This window comes from Caenorhabditis briggsae (genome assembly GCF_000004555.2).
Source record: "Caenorhabditis briggsae complete genome, chrIV, whole genome shotgun sequence".
NCBI classification, from domain to species: domain Eukaryota; kingdom Metazoa; phylum Nematoda; class Chromadorea; order Rhabditida; family Rhabditidae; genus Caenorhabditis; species Caenorhabditis briggsae.
In genome coordinates this window covers 12,179,828-12,203,132 of record NC_013487.2, presented here as the reverse complement: position 1 = coordinate 12,203,132, position 23,305 = coordinate 12,179,828, and the positions used below count along the sequence as shown (strand labels likewise).

The 23,305-nt window shown below is 37.3% G+C and overlaps 6 protein-coding genes across 6 annotated transcripts; 5 read left to right on the top strand and 1 right to left on the bottom strand.

Moving 5' to 3' along the window:
- Positions 1 to 118: 118 nt before the first annotated feature.
- On the top strand, positions 119 to 1,718 carry Cbr-nkb-2 (the record flags this gene model as incomplete). Its single annotated transcript, XM_002634383.1, has 8 exons — positions 119 to 182; positions 230 to 419; positions 555 to 760; positions 838 to 963; positions 1,018 to 1,147; positions 1,196 to 1,364; positions 1,424 to 1,552; positions 1,596 to 1,718. 8 exons carry the CDS (start codon positions 119 to 121, stop codon positions 1,716 to 1,718), a joined length of 1,137 nt encoding a protein of 378 aa, XP_002634429.1.
- Positions 1,719 to 1,815: 97 nt separating this feature from the next.
- On the bottom strand, positions 1,816 to 2,465 carry CBG04439 (the record flags this gene model as incomplete). Its single annotated transcript, XM_002634382.1, has 3 exons — positions 1,816 to 1,900; positions 2,249 to 2,321; positions 2,399 to 2,465. 3 exons carry the CDS (start codon positions 2,463 to 2,465, stop codon positions 1,816 to 1,818), a joined length of 225 nt encoding a protein of 74 aa, XP_002634428.1.
- Positions 2,466 to 8,176: 5,711 nt separating this feature from the next.
- Positions 8,177 to 9,397, top strand: CBG04438 (the record flags this gene model as incomplete). Its single annotated transcript, XM_045236007.1, has 5 exons — positions 8,177 to 8,272; positions 8,320 to 8,607; positions 8,748 to 8,963; positions 9,009 to 9,125; positions 9,230 to 9,397. The coding sequence occupies 5 exons, from the start codon at positions 8,177 to 8,179 to the stop codon at positions 9,395 to 9,397; spliced, it is 885 nt and encodes a 294-aa protein (XP_045100798.1).
- Positions 9,398 to 14,736: 5,339 nt separating this feature from the next.
- Positions 14,737 to 15,906, top strand: CBG04437 (the record flags this gene model as incomplete). Its single annotated transcript, XM_002634380.1, has 7 exons — positions 14,737 to 14,940; positions 14,986 to 15,105; positions 15,151 to 15,364; positions 15,412 to 15,482; positions 15,531 to 15,647; positions 15,694 to 15,779; positions 15,828 to 15,906. The coding sequence occupies 7 exons, from the start codon at positions 14,737 to 14,739 to the stop codon at positions 15,904 to 15,906; spliced, it is 891 nt and encodes a 296-aa protein (XP_002634426.1).
- Positions 15,907 to 16,113: 207 nt separating this feature from the next.
- CBG04436 lies at positions 16,114 to 16,823 on the top strand (the record flags this gene model as incomplete). Its single annotated transcript, XM_002634379.2, has 3 exons — positions 16,114 to 16,144; positions 16,205 to 16,352; positions 16,598 to 16,823. 3 exons carry the CDS (start codon positions 16,114 to 16,116, stop codon positions 16,821 to 16,823), a joined length of 405 nt encoding a protein of 134 aa, XP_002634425.2.
- Positions 16,824 to 17,059: 236 nt separating this feature from the next.
- Positions 17,060 to 18,043, top strand: CBG04435 (the record flags this gene model as incomplete). Its single annotated transcript, XM_002634378.1, has 4 exons — positions 17,060 to 17,177; positions 17,607 to 17,723; positions 17,771 to 17,862; positions 17,912 to 18,043. 4 exons carry the CDS (start codon positions 17,060 to 17,062, stop codon positions 18,041 to 18,043), a joined length of 459 nt encoding a protein of 152 aa, XP_002634424.1.
- Between the last annotated feature and the right edge of the window lie 5,262 nt (positions 18,044 to 23,305).

The window sequence follows — 23,305 nt, the reverse complement described above, 5'->3', positions numbered from 1 at the left end:
TGTGTCGAGTGACGATTTTGCGCATTTTTTTTTGAAAGGGAAAAAAGGATGAAACGTGGAGAGAGGAATTATGATTCATTGCGAAGGAAACTGAGAAAAATTCTCTTTTCGGGTTAAAATGATTGTGAGCGCCAAGTCCGGTGGTGATTCGGAGGAAAGAAAATCGTTTCTAGATAAGCCAAGTGAGTATTCTGGTAGAATCATATCATTAGAAAAGAGATAACTTCAGACTCTTCAAAAACCGCGAATAGTGCAGTTAGTGGTGTGACGGAGAAGAGTGCGAAAACGGAGAAGTCCGCAAAGCGGTCCGAACAGAAAACTGATCGAAGTACTAAATCCGGGAAGTCAGCCACGACGACGAAAACTGAAAATGGAAATCAGTCAATGGTTAGTCAGAAGTCGACGGCTTCAACTCAAAGGTAAGGAAGATTCTGGAAAAAACCCTACTTGAAATAATGTATTTTGAAAAAGCGAAAGAAAAACTGAAAACCCGGAAACCAAAAATTCGGTGAACTTCACCATAAGAAGGGGAGGAAAAACCACGCATTTTTCAGTGTGGGTCGTCAGGGACCAAAAATGAGCGACGGCACAGAATTCGGCAGTGGTCCCTACGGCTACATCTTCTCGTTCATCTACCTTGGTGTCCTATGGGGATTGGCAATTATCCTGGCCATCGTTCTCGTCTATTTCAACTATTCTCGACTGGATCCCCAATTTCCCACCTACTTTGGAGATGGATCTTTCCTCGGAGGTGTTCCAAGTAAGCACCTAGACACACTCTTTCCGCTTGAATTCTCATTTTTCATTTTATGTTTTCCACATTCTACATCTCTTCAGAAGCCACATTCGACCCAAACCCACGCAGATTCCTGGAGGATGGAAACCTAAATGTGATGGAATGGAATATTTATAACTTCGACTCATACGTTAACTACTTGATTCGCTACAAACAGCTGTTGAAAAGTGAGGGAAAAATGTGATCGTTGAACAGAATTCTTTATTTTGCATTTTTTGCAGACTATTCCGGTGGTGACAGTGTCAAAAAACGTGTGGCTGGAAAGAATTTGTGCAGCAATCAAACGTTGACAGAAGCCGAAGCATGCCGATTCGATAGATTCACGGGATTTGGCGAGTGTGTACTTTCCCAGTGAGCATCTTGATTTTCCTACAGTGTCCTCTGGAACTAGTATTTTAGTGAGAACCTAGAACACGGCTTTGGATTCAGCAAGGGTCAGCCATGCATCATGCTGAAACTCAACAAAATCGTTGGATGGGCTCCGAATTTCGAAGTCAATGAAACTCAAACATGCACCCCTGGCAATTTGTGTTGTGGAGAGGGAATTCAGTTTGAGTGTAAATCTGATGTAAGCACATTTTAAACATGGGATCCTGAAAATAAGATTCGAAAAATCTGGCTTTTAAGGATGATGTGCAATTCGAGTTTTTCCCAAAGACTGGAATCCCATCCTGCTACTTCCCCTACATGAACCAAAATGGATATGAACAACCGTTCCAAATGGTCAAGTTAGCTAACATCACTTTTAACAGAGATGTAATTCATAAAATCCTCTTTTTCCCAATTTACTATTTCTCAGACCACAATAGAGTGCTACCCGAAAGACAATTCTTTGAGAACTTTGGCTAGTGGGAAAGTGAACGAAGCAAGATTCCATATCAAGATGTCTGATGAATCGGTCGATGAAGCAAAACGTAGTTGATTGAGAAAACTGCCTTTTTTCAACACAAATAAATAGTTTTATTCCATTTTCACAACTCAACCAGATCGATTATAGAAGAAAAAGAGATCAAAAAGATTTAGAGCAAGTTGCGGCAGAGTTCAAAACTTCGGAGAGCCAACATACAGTCGATTCGTGATGCTCGGCTGTGGACGACTGGTGGTCTGGAATAGATATAAAATTAGGCTTGTAAATAGGGTGAAGATGGCCAAATTGCTTGACCAATTTGGTCGGAAATAAGGGTCCCATTTTGGTTTTCCGACCGACCGCCGACCAAGCTGACCAAGTTCGTGCATTTGCGCGTCAAAAGTGCCAGAGAGTGTTTGCGTACGTGATTCAAAAATTTAAAGAAGGTGTCGTACAGTACACTCTCTGGCTTCTCATGGATCGGTGGTCGGTCGACCGGCTAAACTTCCCGACCGAATGGAAGCTTTATATTGATCCGAAATCAGAAAGATTCCCTAAGATTCTAGGGCATTTTCAGTTACTCATTACAAAATTTTCATTCTTACCTCTTATCGAGAAGTTCGAAGAGACTCTTCTGAAATTCTGGCATTTCCTCAGCAACTCGTTTGTCCATGGGTTCTGAAAAAAAATCATGAAACATCATACCATTTTTTTTCTTGTTTTCCAATTTTCGCAGTGTTTTATTCAAAACTCACCATAAGAAGGGGAGGATGCTGAGACACAAACAAGTAGAAGAACGAATACAAGCGTTGAGGAGAGCATGACAAATGAAGAAGAAGAAGCCATTGTATGTAACGGAATGTGTTACCTGGAGAGAGTAAATTGTGTTGGGCTTGGTGGTTTGGAATGATGTCAAGAGAAAAAAAAGGGATAGGGGTGAAAACGGTGGGGCGGAGCGTTATCTTCTAGAATAGGGGAACAATAAGGGGATTAGGGGTTAGAAGCAGCACGTGGATGGCCCCTTTTGATATGAACCGACTTTTTCGAAATCGGAAATAATAGTGGGCTGCCGGAAACGAACTTTTACGTATCTGGATTAAAGTTGGTCTGATAGGTGACAGAAGAATTGAAACCTTGTTCAATTAAAGGTACTTTTTGATTTTTCAAGAAGAATCTAATAGAGGAAAAGGAAATTTACTTCTGAACTTGGAACTCCTAGATGAGAGGTTTTTAAAATTCTGACATGAGAATTCAAAGTGTTGTTTTTCAAACTTAAAACCCTGGAAGTCAAAACTAACTTTTTTACCTCTAAAGGTGGAGGGACATGGAAAAAAAAAGACTGTCTAGAAATTGTGCTCATATAAGTCTCTCGAGGTGTTGAACTTGTGGGACGAGTATTGAAGGTGCGACACCGCTACCGACTGAGGCGAAGGAGGAGCGGGCGCCCGACGGCGTACATAAAAGCTTACACTAGAGCGTTACGCATAGTAAACACTAACACCGTTACATGTACACGATTACGTCAGAATCTATAACTTTCGAAATACTCGTCTAAAGATTTCGTAACTGGAAAAGAAAGTTAGCCGAAGTTTTGTGCCTCAAAACTTGATTTGATTATATTCAAGGACTATGTTTTTTTCCTCCCAGGGAGGTGTAGTTTAGCTTGGACAGTTTTTCGATAACAATTATTTTTTAAGGTTTAGACTATTGTGGAATTCTCCAGGATTCATCAAATTTAAGTGCGGAAATATTTTCAAGACAAAACTGGGAAATATATTTTTCTAATGAAATTTCATTCTCCATGAGAATAAAATTCTAGAAAGCAAATAATTCCAGACAAATGTCAACTGACACTATTTGGTTTTGTTTTTGTATCATCTACATTTTTATCAGGTTCCCACGCCCTGGCAAAGGAGTGGCCGATGGGTGATATCACATTATTATATCAGTCCGAATATCATGAAATTCTATAAATCCAATAACGTTTTGAAAACATCTGGGATACGTGTCAATGAGTAAGACGAATAAATATTGAAACACCAGGAAAGAAGACAAACATAAAGAAATGTGGTGAAAACAGATCCTATTTACTTGAACTTATCCAGCCACCATGAGACATACTAAATGAGCTTTGAGGGGGTTGGAAGAGGGAAACCGGAAATAGGCGTGAAACAAAAGGATTTACATATTTTTAACGAAAAAAAAAACGAAAAAATAGAATAAGATGGAAAAGCATGAGATGAGTGCTGTTGAGTCGTTAAAAATAGAATAGGGGTATAGGGTGCTTCATGATAATGATCTTTGTTCAATTTGTGAAAAAAAGTGATGTCCTAGAAAAAATTATTGTCTTAAAGACTTGTGCCTCTCGAGGAGTTGAGCTTCTGGGATGACTTATGAAAGTGTGATGCCGCTACCGACTGAGCTATGCGGGCGAAGCTAGAGCGGCCACGATAGCTGTACGCAGAGTGAACACTAAGAATTGTTACGTCAGAATGCATACCCTAACTCCTCCTATCTTTTCAGAAGTTTTCAAAATTGAAATTTCAGAGAATGTTCGAAAAACACACCATCTGAGTTTCCGAGTGCAGTTGTGCACCTTGAAGCCTAAATTTGGAAAATAAATGTGTCACACTTTCTGGTCTTTAACCATGTTTTATATATTTTTATCTAATTTTTTAGATAAACAAAAGAAGAGATGCAAAAAACATGCCAACTTCAGACTTTAATAGTAGAATATATCGCACTGCGTGGGTTTCCTCTCGCTGACCTTAAATCATTATGTTATGAGCAATGCGGAAATGATATGAAATATTTTTAGACTGCGAATGACACCAAGTGGTTGTGTGTCTGGTTGAGATTCTAAGTGTGTGAAAATTACTGTAACATAAACTAATAGAGCAGCAGCAGGAAATATGCAACAAACTCTATTTCGAAGAGCACCTCGAGTAATAAGATCTTAGATTTATGACGTCAAAACCGGAATTCTTCTGGAAGTGCTTCTAGATATACTTCGAAATAAATTCTTAAAATAGAAAGTTGTATTTACCAAGAAAATTAGTTTTGAGGATATTCAGAATCGGTTTTTGATTCCCTATTCACAATAAAGATCTAATTGGTCCACCACTCGATTGTCAATATTTTGAAGGTTCTGAAAAGATGAAAAACTGGAAATCAAAAATGCTTTGAAAAAATACGGGAACTGCAGTACCGGACAGAAATACATACAGTCAATAAATACGAAATCGTATTTCTCAGTTGATTTTCGGCCATTTTGACCATTTTCAGGACCCTGAAGCTCGACTGTCAAGTTCCCGATCATTTTGAAAACTTTGGAGTGTGTAAAACAGACATAGATGGAAGCCTTTGCATTCACAGAGCTTTACGAAAGTTACCAGCATATCTTTTTTTGCTCATTTTCAATACAGTACAAAAAATTGCCAAAAAGGGGCTTCTTTCAAACTTTGGCGAACAGCTGAAAAACTAGGAACCATCCAAAATAAACGGAACAACTATAATTGTTGTGAAGTCAGAAATCGCACTTTTTTTCAGCTCGAAACACACATATTTCTCCCCCATATCCAATTTTAGGTCGACTAACTTTATGACGATTTTTTCATTCCAGTAACAATTTTTTTCGGTATTTCCCAATATTCATACTTTCGTTCCTATGATCTCTTCCAATTTTTCTAACCTTCGAATTCACTAAATGATGCGTCATCATCATCAAAAAACGATTGTAAAAACACATGAGTACACTTCAAGCTTATCCTCTCCTCCCTCTTTACGAACCGGATAGACGGTATATGATGTTGAACGTCTTCTTTTTTCTTCGAAAACCATTTCAAAAAGTCATAATCCTCGCCCGGTGCCGTAACTACCGGAATACAAGCTGGTTGGATCTCGATAATCCACCGTGAAGAAAAAAACGCAGTGAGGAGAGAGGCACATAATTCACTAATATTCCAAAAAATGGGTCTACGAATTCTACTAGTTACTGTGTTTTATTTTTCTACGGTAAGCAATAAACACATTTAAAGTTCAAAATTTTTTAGCATTTCAGGGTTTTTGTGATTCTGAAAAAGCCGCTGAGAAAGGTAAACCAGAAATTTCGGAGCAAATCGATCCATCGATTTATATCAGACAAGGACTAATGAATGGAATGGGAATGGGACAACAATTCGGGATGGGAGGACAGAGTCCAATGAACCAAAGTAAGGTATACTGTACTAATCTGGAACTCGGATTGTGCTTTATAGGGATTAGGCTTAATAAGTTTTCTGAAAAAATCACATCATTTTGTATTCTTTGTGTGAGAAAACTCTGGAAGTGCTTAGAGATCAGAACAGAATTCATGGAGCCAGATGTTGAATATCATCTTATTATGTTTTTTGTGATCTTCCTTGTGCTCGGGATGACTATAAATCACAATCCAGAACATACATTGTTCTGTGACGTTTCGGGGATTCTTTTTAATAATGGATCATAATGAATAGGGATTGATAAAGAGATTATATTGGGCATTTTTTTTCAGTAAACTTCGCATTCAATTGCAAGTGTACATCAAAGAGCACAAATCCGCTGGCACCGGCTCCATTGGATGCAAATGCGCTGGCTCAGCAGCAAATTGTTCAATTGCAGGTATGAGGGAAAAAAACAGAAGAAAAATCTATTTGCAAATAATCGGAAAATCAAATAAATCATGATTCAGAATGTGGGGGTTCGCATCTTATATTATTTTTATTAAAGATCAGAAAATGAGCTGAAAATAACCTTCAATAACATAAAAGCAAGTTGTATAGTTCATTTCGCAAATGGAATTTTTAGTGTTTCTCCTTTTTTTTGTCACATTTTCATTTCATTCGAGAGATGCCCGCCGCCGAGAATAGAATCAGGAAAGGGCATCGTCTAGAATACTTTCGTTTTCTTCGGGATCTTCTTCTTTTTTTTGGATGCACTGAATCGGAAATTTCGTTTTCAGGAGCAAGTCCGAAGACAACAAGAAATCATCAACAGACAATCGGCGACCAAAAATGGATTTGAAAATTTTAGTGAGTCAAACCACAAACTACGAGCATAACTGATGAGCTGGGAATAGCTTCTGTGTCATTTTGAAGGTGGAGGGACATAAAAAAGCCATCGGCTGAGCTACAGTGGCGCAAGCTTAACTCCAAAAAAACTCCAAAAAACATCATCTTCTGTCTCTCCTCCTTCAAATTCGGATTCAAAATTTTTCCAAAAGCAAATCAGAATTAAAAAGTGTATACATATTTCTCCAAAATAATTTGCTTCAATAACAAAAACTTACCCTTATTGAACTGAAAAGACTCAAAGTGGTAGAAGTTTGAGGCCAGATTTTGATAGAATAATAAACAAACTATGCAAGGCTTCTGGATGCTTTTTGAATATCGGTGTCAGATGAAAAATTCCAGCCTATTCTCCAAAAAGCACTGGAAATACGAGAAATTGAATTTTCAGTTTTGGTTTGAGAAAATTCCCATGAATGGACGGCTTCAAATCTTCACAAAAACGAGAACGTTTTAAAAAAAGTTCAGCAAATTTAAATGTCAATCAAGTTAAATGATCCGTAAATGACAGCAGCTTCCCCGTTTCCAATTTTCGGTCCATTTCAGCTCAACTGATTGCACTCGCCAATTCAATGGATTGCTCATGCTCTTCGGATAATTCGGGCATGGGCGGTTCAGTGGGAATGGGAGGAATTTATGCAAGTCAAGGAGGAATGGCTGGTCCTGGAGGGTATCCACCAATCACTCATGGAGGTTTCGGATTCCCAGCTGCTCAGAGAGGAGTACCGATTACGACTTTTGGAGGAACACAACAGATGATTGAAGTACCGTATGCCAGGAGTTAAGAGAAGAAAAGTTAAATTATGTTTGATATATTTTATATGTAAAGAATGGATAAACCTAAAAGCCAGACAAAAACAAAGAACTATATAAAATTTATATTTTTTGTTATGATATATTTTCCATGAATACGTAAGATTCCGTTGTAGACATCAGAATAAAGAATTCAGGAAACATGAGCTCAATGGGATTGAGCAAATAAAAAAAAAACTAAAATCTAGGGAACTCCTTAATTCAAGTCAAAAGCGGGGGGACACTGTACACTGTCACGTCTAAATGCGTTTGACTTAATTTTTAAAAGTTTCTATGTCGTGACCTTTTTTTTTGGACTTTTTAGGTCGTGACCTAATTCTTTGGATTTTCTAGGGCGTGGCCTATTTTTGGATTTTTTAGGTCATGACCTATTTTTGGGACTTTTTAGGTCATGATCTATTTTTTGGATTTTCTAGGTCACGGCCTATTTTTTCCATTTTCATTTTCTGACACAGAAACATATTCTATGATCTACCCTATATTCATTCTCTACTCTTTGTATTTTTTGATATTTTTCTGTTGCGTGAAAAAAAAACCAAAAAATCACAACCAAAACCCAAATCCTCTTCTGATTGATCCCCCCGATTTTTTTCCATTTCACACCAGTCTGTCAGTTTTTTTTTCTGTTACTTTGACATGACGCGATCTTCAACTTTGTTCCTTTCAGCCGCTTTTTTATCTGTTATTCTATATTTCTATCACAACCAGATCCCGATTTTGAGAAGTTTGCCTGTAAGAATCTTCTTGAATCTTCTAGATGACCGGTGTTTTTTCTTCAGTTTATAAGCACAAGCACCTCCAGTCAAATATACAGTGAATGGAGGAATTGTATGTTGGGAAATATGGAATTCTTAATGACAGTAGATGATGAAACATTCTGGAATTCGCTTGAGAATCCCGTGCAAAAATGTGAATTGTTGTATTCGTTGAAAGATGTCAATATGGAGCCATTTGATAATATGGATGAGACTAAATACTCGATTCTTCCGATTTGTGGAAATACTGTGATGAGTGTAGTTACCTTGGGAGTTGGTCAAGATGTCACTGCAGAGTTAGCACTGCAGAAGGTATGTATCTGGGAATGTTTTATTAATTCACTTATACTGTAAAAGCCCCTCAGAAGCCCCACAAAAAAAATAGAAGTACTTCCTCTATTTGAAGTACTCCCTCTAAAAGTAGTTCGAAATCCTAGAAATCAATATTTCAGCGAATAGGCAACTTCTCGGTCCAGTTTTTCGGTGCCGATCCGATAGTTGAAGGAAACGATGAACTGTTCTCAAAAGTTGGAACATTTTTCCCGTTTGCTGTTGGAAATTCTTCAAGAATGGGTACTGCATCTGTACTTTTAAACGGGAATTATGTCGAGAAACGAGTAGTTCATGTGGAATTTATACAGTTTTTGAAAGGAATCATAGGCAAGATTGTGAGTTGTGATTTAGTTGTTAATTCAAAAACCTAAGATTTGTAGTTCTACGATAATATATGGGTCGATGGGGAGTATGCTGAGTACGAGCTATTTGATTATTTCGTTAATGGTGGAAATTTGGATCAAGAGGGAATCACGGTTTGTCAATTCAACATGGAGGTGAGCATTTTTTTTTCTTATAAACACATTTTTTCTTATAAATAAAGTTGCAGATTTATACGTCAGAGTAAACATCTCTAATTCCTCAAAATCTAAAATTTCAGTTCCATCTCCCGAATGCTATTAGAAAACATGAGTTCAAAAAATTCATCACCCGAATTTTTAACGACCGACGATACGCATTTTTCCGTCCGGTTCGAGGGAATCATATTCGATTGTATTTTGTAAATTTTATGAATCCAGATTGTACGAAAAAATTTATTAGCGAGTAGTAATAAAGTAAACTGGATTAACGAATGAAACACAAAACTATTGAAAATTTCCTTTTTCTTTGTTCCAATAGTTGAAAAAGTCAATTTGCAGGACAGTTGTTTCATTGGCGTTTTGGTTTTTGTGCAATCATTGAAACAAAACTGAAAAGAGCAAAGAATGAATTGGACAGTATGTAAAATGTTCGCTGAATGTGGAAAGGATTTTATGAATTTTGAAAATGTATTTTCTTTTCAGAAATCGTTTCACAAGGTTGGAGGATCAAAACTATAAACTTCCGAATTTCCTCTTTAATTCCAGAAATTCAAAATTTTCAGATAACTTTGGTGAAAGATTAGGCGTCTTGGCATTCCGTTTTTTTTCCGTGGGTTGTACATATTGTTCTTATGGCGCAATAATGATGGCAACATAAACTACCGAACTCCTTCTTGCCTATCTCGGATGTTGGTTTGTAACTTCTCGTCAAAAGAATGAGGGGTTTCAACGGATATATGCTAGATTCTGGTCGCAACTTGCCCAGAAATGGCTGTATAGCAGGCCATAGTCAGATTTTGTTTGAAAGCCAAAAATTGAAATACTATTAGGTCGGAACCTTTTCATAATTTTATCGGGGTTTCGTCGGCACCAACCACCAACGAGTAAATATTTTCTTTAATGTCCTCCGCCGTTCTACTATCGACGTTTTCGTAAAATGTTTCATTATTTATATCCGTCCTATCCTAGAATATGGTACCATCGTGTTTTCCCCCATCCTCAAAGATCATATTAAATTACTTGAAAGTGTCCAAAAATCATTTTTATTTAGACCAGTCGGTTTACGCCCCCTGTCGGGGCTCAACCTCCTGGCTTCCGCTTTTTGTATCTTACAATTGAATTTCTAATTTAAAAATTTTCGAGTTTCCGAATTCGCCAAAATTTGTGAAAGTTTTGCATACTATCAATTTTCTTCGAGGAATATTTGATTTTCCAAATTTTCAAAATTTCCAGACTACTGAAAAAAAGATTTTTTATGTTCTGAAATCCGGAGTATGTGAATTCCCGGTTTCCTGAAGTTTTGGATAACTAAAAGTCAGGTTTACTAAACTTTACCGGGTTGAGCCTCCTGGCTCCCGCTTACAGTACCCGCTGTCTTATAGACAGGTTTTGTCATTTTTCCAGGGACTATTTTTTCATGGTCTGTTAGGAAATTTCGAAGTTCGATATTTTGGTTATTTAGAATTCCTAGAATTCGGAAAGGCGGAAGTAAGAAAATCCGGAAATTGAAAAAGTAAGACACTCGCAAGTTCAGAGATTAGTAAATTTCAAAAAATCAGATGTAGGAAAACATTAAATTTGAACTCTAGAAAAGTGTTTTAATCTGTATGTCTCAAATACCCAAATATTGGTATATCAGATTTTAAGGAATCGGAAAATTCAGATTTTTGCATACTTCCTAAATGCCGGGCTGGCCTGAAACGGCCCTGTTCGCAAAATTTATAGAATTTCGAAAAAGTTTAGAATCGAGAATTTTAGAACCTGAAGAATTAGAAATTCAGAAACTCAACTTTTCGAAACACAGTCTCGTCGAAAAGTTCTTGGAACTTCGGAAAATCGGAAATGTAGGTTTCAGAATTCGAAAAATTTAAATTTCGAAAATTTAGACATTCCGAAAATTGAAAACCTGAAATGTTGGAAAATCTGTAACTTTGAAATTTTTGGCATATTCGGTGAATAAGATCTCAGAAATTTATATATTCCGAAATTTGAAAAATATGAAATTAAGTTCGGAAATTTTGAAAATTATTCTGAATTCTGAAAAATCGAGTCATCCAGAAAAGGCGCTTTTATTTTCCCTGTTTCTTTCTTTTTTTTCCCTTTATTTTCTTTCTTTTCCACTGTTTCAGAATTTTTTCTTCCTTTCAAATCTTTAAAACCCATACTAAAAGAATATTTTCACAAAATCCTTTCTCTCAAATATATATTCTTCAATATTTTTCTAAAAATTTGCACTGTAGAAATAGAAGAACGTCTCCAGAAGACGTCAGACACAAAATTTCGAAAGATTAAATATTCGGGCATCATCTCGCGCTATTTCGGGTAATCTGTGAAATTTTGGGAAATTTTGGTTCATTCTGGACTTCGTTAGGGAAGGTGATACGGGAACAAACGGACACACTCACACACAGAATTTGGTGATTGTTAATAGTATAAAGATGTTATAGTAAATTTAATAAGCCCTACATCTCTTACTTTGATCGTTTAAATGATTGCAATTTAGAATCTCTAGAATATCGCAGGCTCATTGCTGATTTAGTTTTCCTGTATAAACTAATAGTATCCCGTGAAGTAATTGTGAATCATGATTTATTTATTTGTCCCTCCACTATTTCTAATCTCCGTAGGCACCCTTTCAACATCCGTTACAAATTAAAAACTTCCCCCAGTAAAATTTCTTTCCAATTTATTACCTCAAGAATTATATCTTGCTGGAACTCCCTCCCCCAATCAGCCTTCCTTGACATTATTTCTTCTCAGTCTTTTAGAACTAACCTTTTTAACGTAAATTTGACCCCCTTTTTAATTCTAAACCCTACCAACTATTAACCTTTTACTGTGCATTAATTATATCAGTGGCTTCGGCCCTTTACCAATAAATGTATTATTATTATTATTTAGTAACGGCCTTATCCGGAATTTGACCTAACTCCGGCCAGAAGTTACCAGCGACGCCGGAGATGGCAAAAGTGACTTATGACGATTTTTTGGGACGAGTTGGGCAAGGTTCGTGAGAATTGTTGATTCTAAGAAAGCTTACCATCTACTCCAAAGGTCACTGATTGAAATTTTGCCCAAAATGAGAAAACTGAAAAAGAAAAAAACCAAAACTTTCAGAATCAATCCTTTTTATAACAAATCCCGTTCCGAAAGAAATCGAGAGACCTGTCGCAATATGTGACGAGCAGAAAACATATCTCAAAAAGCACGATTCCTACAAACACGGATGTTCGCAGACAAGAAGCTGCTCAAACAGAAATGAAGCTCCGCCCCATGAACTCTAGCTAGAAGATCTTCATGCAGAACATTTTCGTAGTCATTTGCAGGGGAGGGTACTGTATCTGATCTAACAAGACTCCACCCCCTCACTTTGAGCCAAAGCGTTACGATTTTTTTGATAGATATTAAATTTTTGTGAATTGAACAAACGTTGGTGATATTATTATATGAAATGCATTACTATGAAGTTCGTTCCCTATTCAGTTCGTTGTACCATACTTTTCCAAAGATTGTGTTTTTTTTTGAAAATATTTTGCTTTCGATCTTCTGGATGTTTTTTTTTCGGTCTGTAATCCTTCTTCTGGATAATATCATTATTCTAATATTATAAATTCTAATATTATTTCTAATATTATTCTAATATTATTCTAATATTATTCTAATATTAATATTAATAATATTATTATTCTAGTACAAAAAATCGGAGCTGTAAAAGAGAAACTTCGTCGGCCGTGGCCGAATGTCCCACAACCACAACTAGTGTAGCCTCAAAATGTTTTTGTATATATTTTTTCGTTTTTCAAGTATTTTCAGGTTACTGTATCTGTCGCTGTGGCACCTTCTTTTCATTTTATTTCCTCCCCTATCTTTGGTCTCTTGATCTATTCAAACTTTTCTTTATATTCCAGATAATTTCCGATCATTGAGTTTCCAAAAGACGTCTTTTCTAATCTTTCGGCCTTTTTTTCATATTCAAAAACTGTATTTTCCAAAAACCACAAACATCCTTTCTTCGAAAAAAAAGCTTTGTTGTATTATATTCTTTTGTTATGCAAAAACAGGATAGACGATTAAAACTGGAGACGGAAAAGCTCTCTCCGGTCGAGGAAACTTCATTCGGGTATCCATGGAAGTGTGTTTGATCTTCCGTCCTTCGGAGGGAGCGTTTTTATGATTTTCCGTTTTTATGATGGAAAGACTTTAGTTCGGTTGCATGAACTCGTCGTAGCAAAGTTTGAACCACGCAGAAAGCTGGCTTTTTTATTAAATGTATTTCCATTTGAAGCTTCTTATCGGTTTCTTTTGAAATAAGAACTTGCTAATGCCATCGCTAATCCTACGGATGTAAAAATGAGTCCATGGTATCAGTACATGAGGTATCAGTACTATACGCGTTTGAGTGATACACAAAAGGAAACATCCATGTGTCACCTCCCCTCTTCTTTTGTTTCCAATACTTTATTGAGAATATTGGAGGACACAGCGAGAGTTGTACATCTTGTGAAACAACACGTTCGCTATGTTTTACTTCTAGACCGGAAAATGCCATAAACCGTTTTTCTCGAACTTTTTGCAAGATTACCTTCGAAGAACAAAACACAAAATGTATACGGTAGTTGCGGCATTTTTTCAAACGACCCCTCCGCAGCATTAGAGGCTTTTTCTATGAAATTAATACATTTCAAGGCCTAAAGAATTTCAGTATTTCAGATTTTATTCGGAATTGTGGTTGCTATATTTTCTGTATGTGTAAGTGCGCGTGTGTAAACAAACATGCCTTATAAAATTTATCAGATTGCTTTCCATTTTATAGGTTGGTAAAGCTGAATTTTCGATTTCAGAAAAGTGCGCGCATTTTATGGAAGTGTATAATTTGAAAACTTTTATAATAAATGCTCTAATGGACTGGTACCCCCTGTATTTTCACTTTCAGCTCAAACATTCTAATATAGTGTAACCCAAACTATCTGCTTTGAGCTCATATACAGTGGCGAGAAGTGGTGAGGAGAATTTTTTCGAACATTCATAACTTTGTTCAAAATTGCTCAATCGACTTGAAATTTTGCATGAGAGTAGCTGTAGGAAATTTTTTTTTCATTTTTTTTACCTCTAGGGAAAATCTCTAAAATCTAAAAATTAGAAAAAATTTTTTCTACAATTGTTTCCTCCCGAATTTTTTTCAACAAATGTTTCCTCCCGAATTTTGAGCCCAGAACATAATTTCTAAAAATCCATGACTAGAAAATGCTCCAAAAAGAATATGTTTTAGTTATTTGCAAATGAAGTCAAGTACATTTTGTTTCAATTTTCCTCTTTTTAGAGATAAAAAATTAAATTAATACCCTTCCGAAAAACTAGTGAAACAGACTATACTTTTCTTCCGTTTTTCTGGTCTTTAAAACTTGTTATCTTCCCCAAATGTACTCATTTTTGATGCCATCTGAACAAATTTTCAACTGTGCACAAGCTTATTATGCCTCTTTTTAACCAACAAGTGTTAGGATTCGATTTTTGCGGATCGTCGTGTTCTTTTTTGTTTTCATGATAATCATTTTTATTTCAATTTTTTAGGACCAAGCTTGTGAAGATGTCCCGTCGAAATGGATACACCACATTTTTTGCTGTATTATCCGTGTCACTTCTCCTTTACATCAGCTTCATCAGTACTCCGTCGACAACGTCTTTCAGACTCGGAGGGAATTCGGCAGTGGATAAGGTCTACAAAAATTATAGTGCCTGGCATAATTGCTTGAAAAACAATATATCGAGTATGGAGGGAAATCCTGATGCCGTATGTATTTGAGTATTTCTCCAAACTCCAATTTTACATTTTCAGCTCTGGGGAAACTTGTGGAGAGGAATCAAGCTATGTGAGGTTATCCCGGAGATGAAGGGACTATTCATTGGTGACTACCCGAACTCTGATGAGACCAAAAGACATATTGTACCGAAGATGGTAAGAAAATGTGAGATTTGAAGTTTGAAACTTTTAATTTTCCAGCAACTTCCAAGTGTAATCGTCACATTAGGAATAGGTCATGATACTGGAGCCGAAGAAAAACTAATCAAGGGTCTTCCACACGGATCCGAATTTTTTGGAGCCGATCCGATGCATGAAATCAACGAGGACCTCTACACAAAACTTCCTGGAAAATATTTCCCATTTGCTGTCGGAGAATCATCTGGATTTGCTGAGGCCAGTGTACTCATTAATAGTGAGTTTCAGAACAGCTAGTCAGACAATCGTATTATCTTATTTCAGCAACATACACCACTAAAACCGTGGTCAATGTGGACATTATTTATTTTTTAAAGAATTTGGTCAAAAGAAATGTGAGTCATTCTAAGACCCCCTATCTGAAAATTATATGAAGTTTCCAGTTCATCGATGACATCTGGATTGACGGGGAAGGTGCTGAGTACGGACTCTTCGACCACTTTTTCAATGGTGGAAGATTCGATGAGAATGGAATTACATTCTGTCAATTCAATATTGAGGTTAGCTGTTGTATCAAAATTTAAAAATTCAAGACAATATTTTCAGATTCACGCACCGGATACTCTACAAAAGAAACTCTTCCATGACTTCATTTTCAGGTTGTTGAAGGACGAGAGATATGCAATTTATCGGTATCCGAAGATTGATAAATATCAGTTCTAATTTTCAGCGATTTTCAGACCAGTACAAGGCCATCACATGCGTCTATTCATGCTCAATTTCGGCAACGAAGAATGTGTCTACAAGTACATTCTCTAGGTTTTCATTTAATTTTTAGCTGGGTAACACGATCTCTTTCGTGCATATTTTTTCTGTTGCTTGCTTTTGTTTATATAACATCTTTGTTGCCTTTTTTTCAAATTTTTCTCTGTAACAAATTTACGTATCATGCTTTAATAATAAATCGATAGGACTCATCTTCAAACTGATAAGAAGAATAGTGTGCAAACAGATCATTTTCACACGATGAACTCGCTGTTACTGCTCTCAATTGGAGGCGAGTTTCTTTAATTTCGAGCCTGAAACTTGTTTGAAAGCAAAACAAGCCAACTTTCAGCTACTCTCCTGCCCATTGTATGGACTGCGGTTCCGACAGCTTCGATTTCCGCTCATGTTCTAGATATTTCCGGTGGATCTCCAGCTAAAGGAATCCAGATTTTGGCGTACATTCAAAAAAACGATGCGTGGACCAATATTGGAGCACAGTGAGTATCAGCTACAGATTTTGAAGTAACCCGTTAAGTTTTCCTACTATAAATACCAGGACAAGTTTTTACTCTCATAAAATTTGAGTGCGCCCTCTGTATGAGCCGAACTTTTGAAACTATTATAAAAATTTAAATAGTTTGAAATATCAAAAAAAAAAATAGTAAACGTAAGTCTGTCTACCGCGTTACGAATCTCAACTTTCGCCTCATTCTTAGATTCACCCAAATCGCCTCATTTTCAGATTCACCCAAGACAACGGACGTGTCGATTGGGTCTCTCCGAATTTCACTCTGATTGCTGGAACTTATCGACTCGTCTATGTAACGAAACCTTATTACACAGACAAAGGTATCGACAGCTTCTATCCATACGTTGAAGTTGTTTTCGACATTCGTGATCCCACTCAACACTATCATGTTCCGCTAACTCTGAGTCCTTGGGGATATTCCACGTATCGTGGATCCTAATCCTACACCAGTTTCTTGTACTTTCGAAATGTTTCTTCTTCCAATAAAATAAAACCGATCACTATATACAAGTTATGAGACGATTGAAGAAAAGAAAAGTGGAAAGAGATAGACGTCGTTACTTTTTATTTTCTTGCTGTACTTTTTGCCAGAATCATTTCTTCACAAAACGATGAGATCCGGTATCCAGAAAAGTATAAAAGCCGTTGGATGGTGGGTCCGCGTGTACTTCAACAATGCGTTGTCTTCTGCCGCTGTTGCTGCTGCTTCCGTTGGCATTTTGCCAGATCACTCCGGTGCCAAAAATGGATATCACCCCAATTCCAATAGATAAGACGGATCCCAATGTTAAAGGTGAGAAGTTGTTAGCTGAACAAAGTTCTAGAGTCACGAGATCAGCTTAGCTAAAGTTTAGCGAATTCCTATCGTTTCCGCTGTTTCCATTCAAAACCATGTAGAAGATGATACTAGCTGCCAAACCATCAATCATCAAATGTAATGTGGTCAAGAGAGAATTGTTTCAGAACATAGATCATTTTTATGACGTTCACGTTTGATCTACTTGATCTACGGAACGTTTCTTATTCAAGACACAAGGTTCTAAAAGGCTTAGTACCGCGCCCAAGATAACAACTTTTTAAAAAATAAAGAGCCCAAGTCGCAAATTCGCTGGGGCGTAATTTCTGATCAGGCCCTTCGGAACCCTGTGAAGTGAGAGAATGACGGCTAAGCTGCCGGCCCATGGATGGGCACAAAAAGAATTTTGATAGCATCGATTTTTAGAGTTTCAACGGATCGATTCTAACAAGGATGGCCAGCTGACGTTCACTGAATTTTTGCTCTCGGACCGTCCTTTTTTGGAGCACCAATCTAGAAGATTCCATGGCTTTGATATGAATGGTAAGACCAGTTTTTTGCTCAAAAGCAATTTTTCTATAATTTTCCAGGTGACGGTGTTGTGACTAAAAAAGAGTTTGAAGACTACTTTAAGAAGCTCGAGAAGCACAAACGGAGAAGTGACATGTTCTTCAACAAATTTGTAAAACCCTTCTTTTCGAGCATTCTAGAACGATATTTCTATATTTCAGAACCGCGACCGCCGTGATCCCTTTCAGGCGTCGTTCTTCGATTCGTTTCCGAAGAATCCGCAAGTGGAGGAGGGCTCTCGAGAGCTCTCGGGCGGTGGTCCCCTTCATAATCCATCGATGGTCCTTCTTTGAGTTTTTTACTAATGATCCTGAATACTTATAAACCGAATCCTATTACTTATTTTTGAGAGATCTTTGAAAATACGAAACAAACGAGAACCATAATAAAGTGTTTCTAATATTTCTAACCGATTTTGGTTTTGGTATTTAGTAGTGATTTTCATTTTACTTCAAAATGATCGTAGATCAAATTCAGCAAACGAATCATCATGTACTATTTGCATCAAGAATGAAATGATATTTTTTTCTCGCGGGTCAACCCGATAATCGTCGTCTTGCTATTGTCTTGTTCTTCGCCTCTTCCAACGTCTTCTACTTCTCTTTTTTCTCCCAATTTTGTTTTGTAATCCACCTGCCGTCCCTTATCACCTTCGACGTCATCAGCTGTGATACGATAGAATCTTTGATTATAACGCAAGAAGTTCCCCACGAAATAATCAAAAATACCATATGTTCTCTCGTCTTTTTACTCTGCTAAATGGAAAAATAAGAAGTTCTTCTGATTCGATTATCCCGGCGGAAAGTGTATGACACCCGTTTTAAGGAAAATTGGGAGACAATTAGAATTCACATGAGTGAATTATATGGAAGTTTCTGGAATTTTTTGGAATGTCTTGCCACATGGGTCATAGGGTACTGTAATGGATCACCTGAATACATTCAGAATATCTAGAACTGTACGAACTACCTGATTTGCGGAAGGTTTAAATTAATTTTGGCTGGCCTACCCAAAATATTTCGTTTACTGATCTTCTGATACTTCCTTTATGTGTAAATATCACACAGAATGGGAGTCTGAAGACCTCACGGTAGCAAATGGAACTTTGTGAACTTCCTCATTGAATTATTTTATACAGGCGTCATACAGGAAGCTATACAGGAAGTTTTGTATTTTTTTTTTGCAAACACAATCGCGGTAAAGTTTGTTTTTACAGTAACCTACAGTAATCATCATGAATATCGTCCCGTCACTTTCAGACGAAAAAACTGGAAAAAAACGGAGGAGAATCTTTAAAAATAGCTGAAAAACCTAAAATTTCTATGTGACGCTACATCATTTGTTTCACAAATTATTTCATTGAAAAATTTCCTTTAATTATAAAAAAGGCCGGCAAAGTTTCAAACACCAAGCATTCAGATATACTGAAATATTCTAACAGTAGTTCCTAACAGTAGCAGGCTCAAAAGAATTTTGCTCCTCATTACAATATGTTCAGGGTACGTCTCGTTTAGAACCCTGTCTTATCCGAAAAACTTCCGTTCTTCTTCCCAGAATCCCCTTTTTCCTCCCCGGCATCATTGTCTCCAGATTGCCCCGGTTTTTTCTACTTTTTATCTTTCTTCCCCTCCTCTCATTTCATTTTCTATTACCCCTCCTTCCGTTTTCACATTTGCATTTCGCCGTCTTCTTCCGAACTGTTCAATACACAATTGCCACCTTTTCTACTCCACCCACGCCAAGAAAAAATTCTTGAAACGTTTTTCCGATTGAAACCGTATTGCTCCTAACTGGAAAATTATTGGAAGTTGCGCAACTTATTGGTACAGAAATTAAAAAAGAGAATCCATAGGTTTAAAATAGTCAACAAACTTTGGAGGTGACCATGAGGAGAAGATGGTCATAGACCCCAGGTGGCCAAACAAAGACACTTTGCAGATATTGTGACTAGAAAAAAGAAGATGAAAACGGAAAATGGTCTGGAGAGGTGTGTGGGAGGAGAATAGGTTTATGGATTGACATTAAAAAGAGAAGAGGGGGATAGAATGATGTGTGAAAGATTAATGTGATTTCGGAAGAATAAGGGGTTTCAGGGAAGGGATAATGATGATGTTGAGAACAAGGATTCAAATGAACACACAAAGGTTATTGTCCATTTGTGTTGGACCTAGAGGTTTGGGTATATAAACTGGCGGGTCATGGATGTTGGGCTCATGGTTTTCTTTCTCTTTGCATGCACGTTGAAAAACCGGCGTTTCTTTTTCGGGTTTCCAGTACATTTCCGTTCGTGAGAATTTTTAAAAAGTGTGTGTCGATTGCTTATGAAAGTTAGCATCACTCTAACTATTTTTAAAGTTTCACCCAAGATTTGAATTTTTTGGAGCGGTAACAAGGGATCTGGTCCTTTGTTACCGCTCCAAAAATTCAAATCTTATGTGGAACTTTAAAAATAATTAGAGTGATGCTAACTTTCATAAGCTATCGACACACACTTTATTTTAGAAAAAATTTTGAAATAAATTTCTGGTCATACTCATGCGAGACAAAATTTCGATGGCTACTTCATTCTATTGTCCCCATTTTATTAGATTTTGGTTCTTTGTTACAGTATTTGCCCTGATAGAAGCCCACCTTTTTGAGCTCAATAATCTCGATTCCTGTGAAAGTTATCAAAAACTCATCAACATTTTATCAGTTGACACATTTTTGATATCTTTTATAAGAGCCGAGATAATTGAGCTCCAAGTTGGTGATTCTGGTGGGCTTCTATCGGATACACTAGCTTGTTTACTGTTTGATTTTAAATTTAATCTTGATTACGGAATTTTTGAAAATTCAAAAAACTCCGAGTTTCCAATTTTCCAAATTTCGATAGGTTCTGATCCACACCCTTTGGCATAAAAACATCGAGAATATGGAGTCGGACCGCGGTCAGCGTAGTCTGGAAAGATCGGATCCACCATCGTGAAAACTGGACAATGTTGTCAATCTTGAAAATCAGAAAATCTTGGACCCGCAAAGATTTTCAAACAGACCCGGCACGACACCTGCCTACTGCATAAAGCGGAAGTTGCTATCCCAATCATCCCTCGCCCTATTTTTTTCCGAAATCTATCCGATTTGTCCCACAAATTTCAACATTTTCATCCTCATCTCACCTACTATCAATTCATTTCGAAATCAACAGATCATGCCCATCTCATACTCAGTTTTTTCGTCTATCCGATATCCCTCAACGTCCGATCATTTTCTTCTTCTCCTTGCGTTTCTCCCCACAAAATCTCACCATTTCCGAAGACTATTCCCTCCTTAAATGACGACCTAAACACATATAATATATACTCTCAAGGCTAATCATGATCTTCCTTTTTTTTCTCTTTTTGGCGTCCATAAAATGGCTATGCTTTGGACGGGGGAGGACTGTCTACAGAGTGACCAATAGACTCGAATAGCAAAGCTAGAATGTAGTAAAGATCAGTTTTACTGGTGTAGCCTGTTCTGATTCAGATGATATGATCTGATTTAGTATTGCCCTTCCTGCTATCACTTTTTCGTTCCCATGTTTTGTAGTGAAGGGAATTTCGAGTTGATTTCTGTTGATTAGGTGTTACGTAGATTGTTTATTTCATAGAACAGTAAACATGGAATTCTTAAAACCGGGATTCTGAAGGACGGCTTCTAGAAAAAACGCCCGACCTAATTTCGTTGTTTTTTACTATCAGTGGCTAGAAGAGGAATTTCAGACAATAAAGCAAAGTTTAAAGTAAACTAAAATGGGGTACTGTAGGTAAGCGAATTCTTGGGCTTCCTGGAGAGACTAGAAACAGTATAAAGTGACAAAAAAAAGCATTTCGGAGATCAATTTCAAATCTGGATCACCCTTATCACAGATGACACTTTTTCGTTTTCCAAATCTCAAATGACTTTAACCAGATTTTTGTATAGTTGTTACGTATTGTTTATTTTCCATTGGACCCAGAAATCAACACATCTCTGAACCGTATTCGACCAGTTGACTACGAATCACAGTTTCTCACTTTTCTTTGAACAACGCAGTGATAAGATTCTGAATAAGTTTCACACTTTCTTTTCAAACCTCCGTTTATCGTAATGACCTGATAAAGCTATCTGACGTGATAGATCACGAACCAAGGTGTCATAGTGATACGGTAGGAGAGCGTGATGATTTCATTGTTACAGCTTTTATATTACATTCCGTGTTAAGCTGAATGACTAAGTGCGTTGAACCTACGTAACATAGCCCAAAGGTTAATCAAAAAGGTTCACTATAATTTAGAAAGTGGAAAAAATTGGATGCCCAATCTCACGTTCGCTTGGGCGCGATTTCTGGCCAGACCTATTGGAATCCTTTGGGTTTATTTATAATGCTTGATTTGAAATTTGTAAATTTATGGAACAGATAATTGACTTTCAGGAGTTTGATTCTATGAAAATTTCATTGACCAATGGGATGTCAAGATTCCGAAATTGAGTATTCCGGATGGAGGCTACAAGCTAAGCTTGCAGTATGACAATGGTACGAGTCGGATAGGATTCTATATCTTGAAACTAACCAGAAACGAAATAAAGTTTTTGGGTGTCACGCTCCGACTAAATTGAAAACCTGAGAACTCAAAAGATTGGATTCCATATCAATCCCGCTCCCGAATCTGGAGTCCAGACCAAAAAGCAGCTCTTCCATCCGTAGCCAATCGTTTCCGGTTCCTCTGCACTCCCACTTCTCAATCAAACGACAGAAACCCATTTGCGAACGTACACACACGGTCCATATATATTCAAATACAGCCCCTTTTTCTTTGCGCCCCAACTTCTCATCCTCTGCCACTTCTAGCCTATACATAGTCAGCCTTCTGGTCAGTTTTTCTTTTTCGTTCATAGGAAAAAACTGGGGAGACTATACGAGACTGTCGGGGGGCTTACGTCACGTCTCCACCTTCCAAAGCTCCGCCCCCACACTTTTCTGTATTTTTCAAATTCGTGTGTCCGATTTCTTTTCTTCTTCTTTCTACATGTATTTTCTCTTGTTTCTCAGCATCTTCTGGGCGGCGTCTTCTCGCTAATGGCTGCAACACAGCAACATCTCTATCCCAAAAACTTTTCTCTTATTTTTCACCGTTCGCTCTTCGCCGAATTATGGATTTTATCGTTCCCACCCGGGCTTAGGGGGATCCCCATTCGTACTTGGTCTATGGTTATTCCGTTTCGATTTGTTTTCTTTTTCGTTTAATGTTCTGCTAGTATTTTCACGGTCAAGAGCGGGTTGAACTTTGAACGGTTCGTGGAGGTTCGGGTCACCTGATGACCGGAAATTTAACAAACTCGACTTGAAAAAAAAACGAGGAGCCGTTAAGTGGTACAAGTCAATAGGCATTTTGTCATAACAACAGTTCCATTCAAAAACGTCATTTTAATATTCTGAAAGGTGTTTTTGGGTGGTAAAAATATGTATAAAGAAGGCCATTTTCAGAAACATGAGGATTCTAGAATAATTGCGCGTTGGGTTCATCTTCACTGTTTTCCGAAACTTCCTTTCT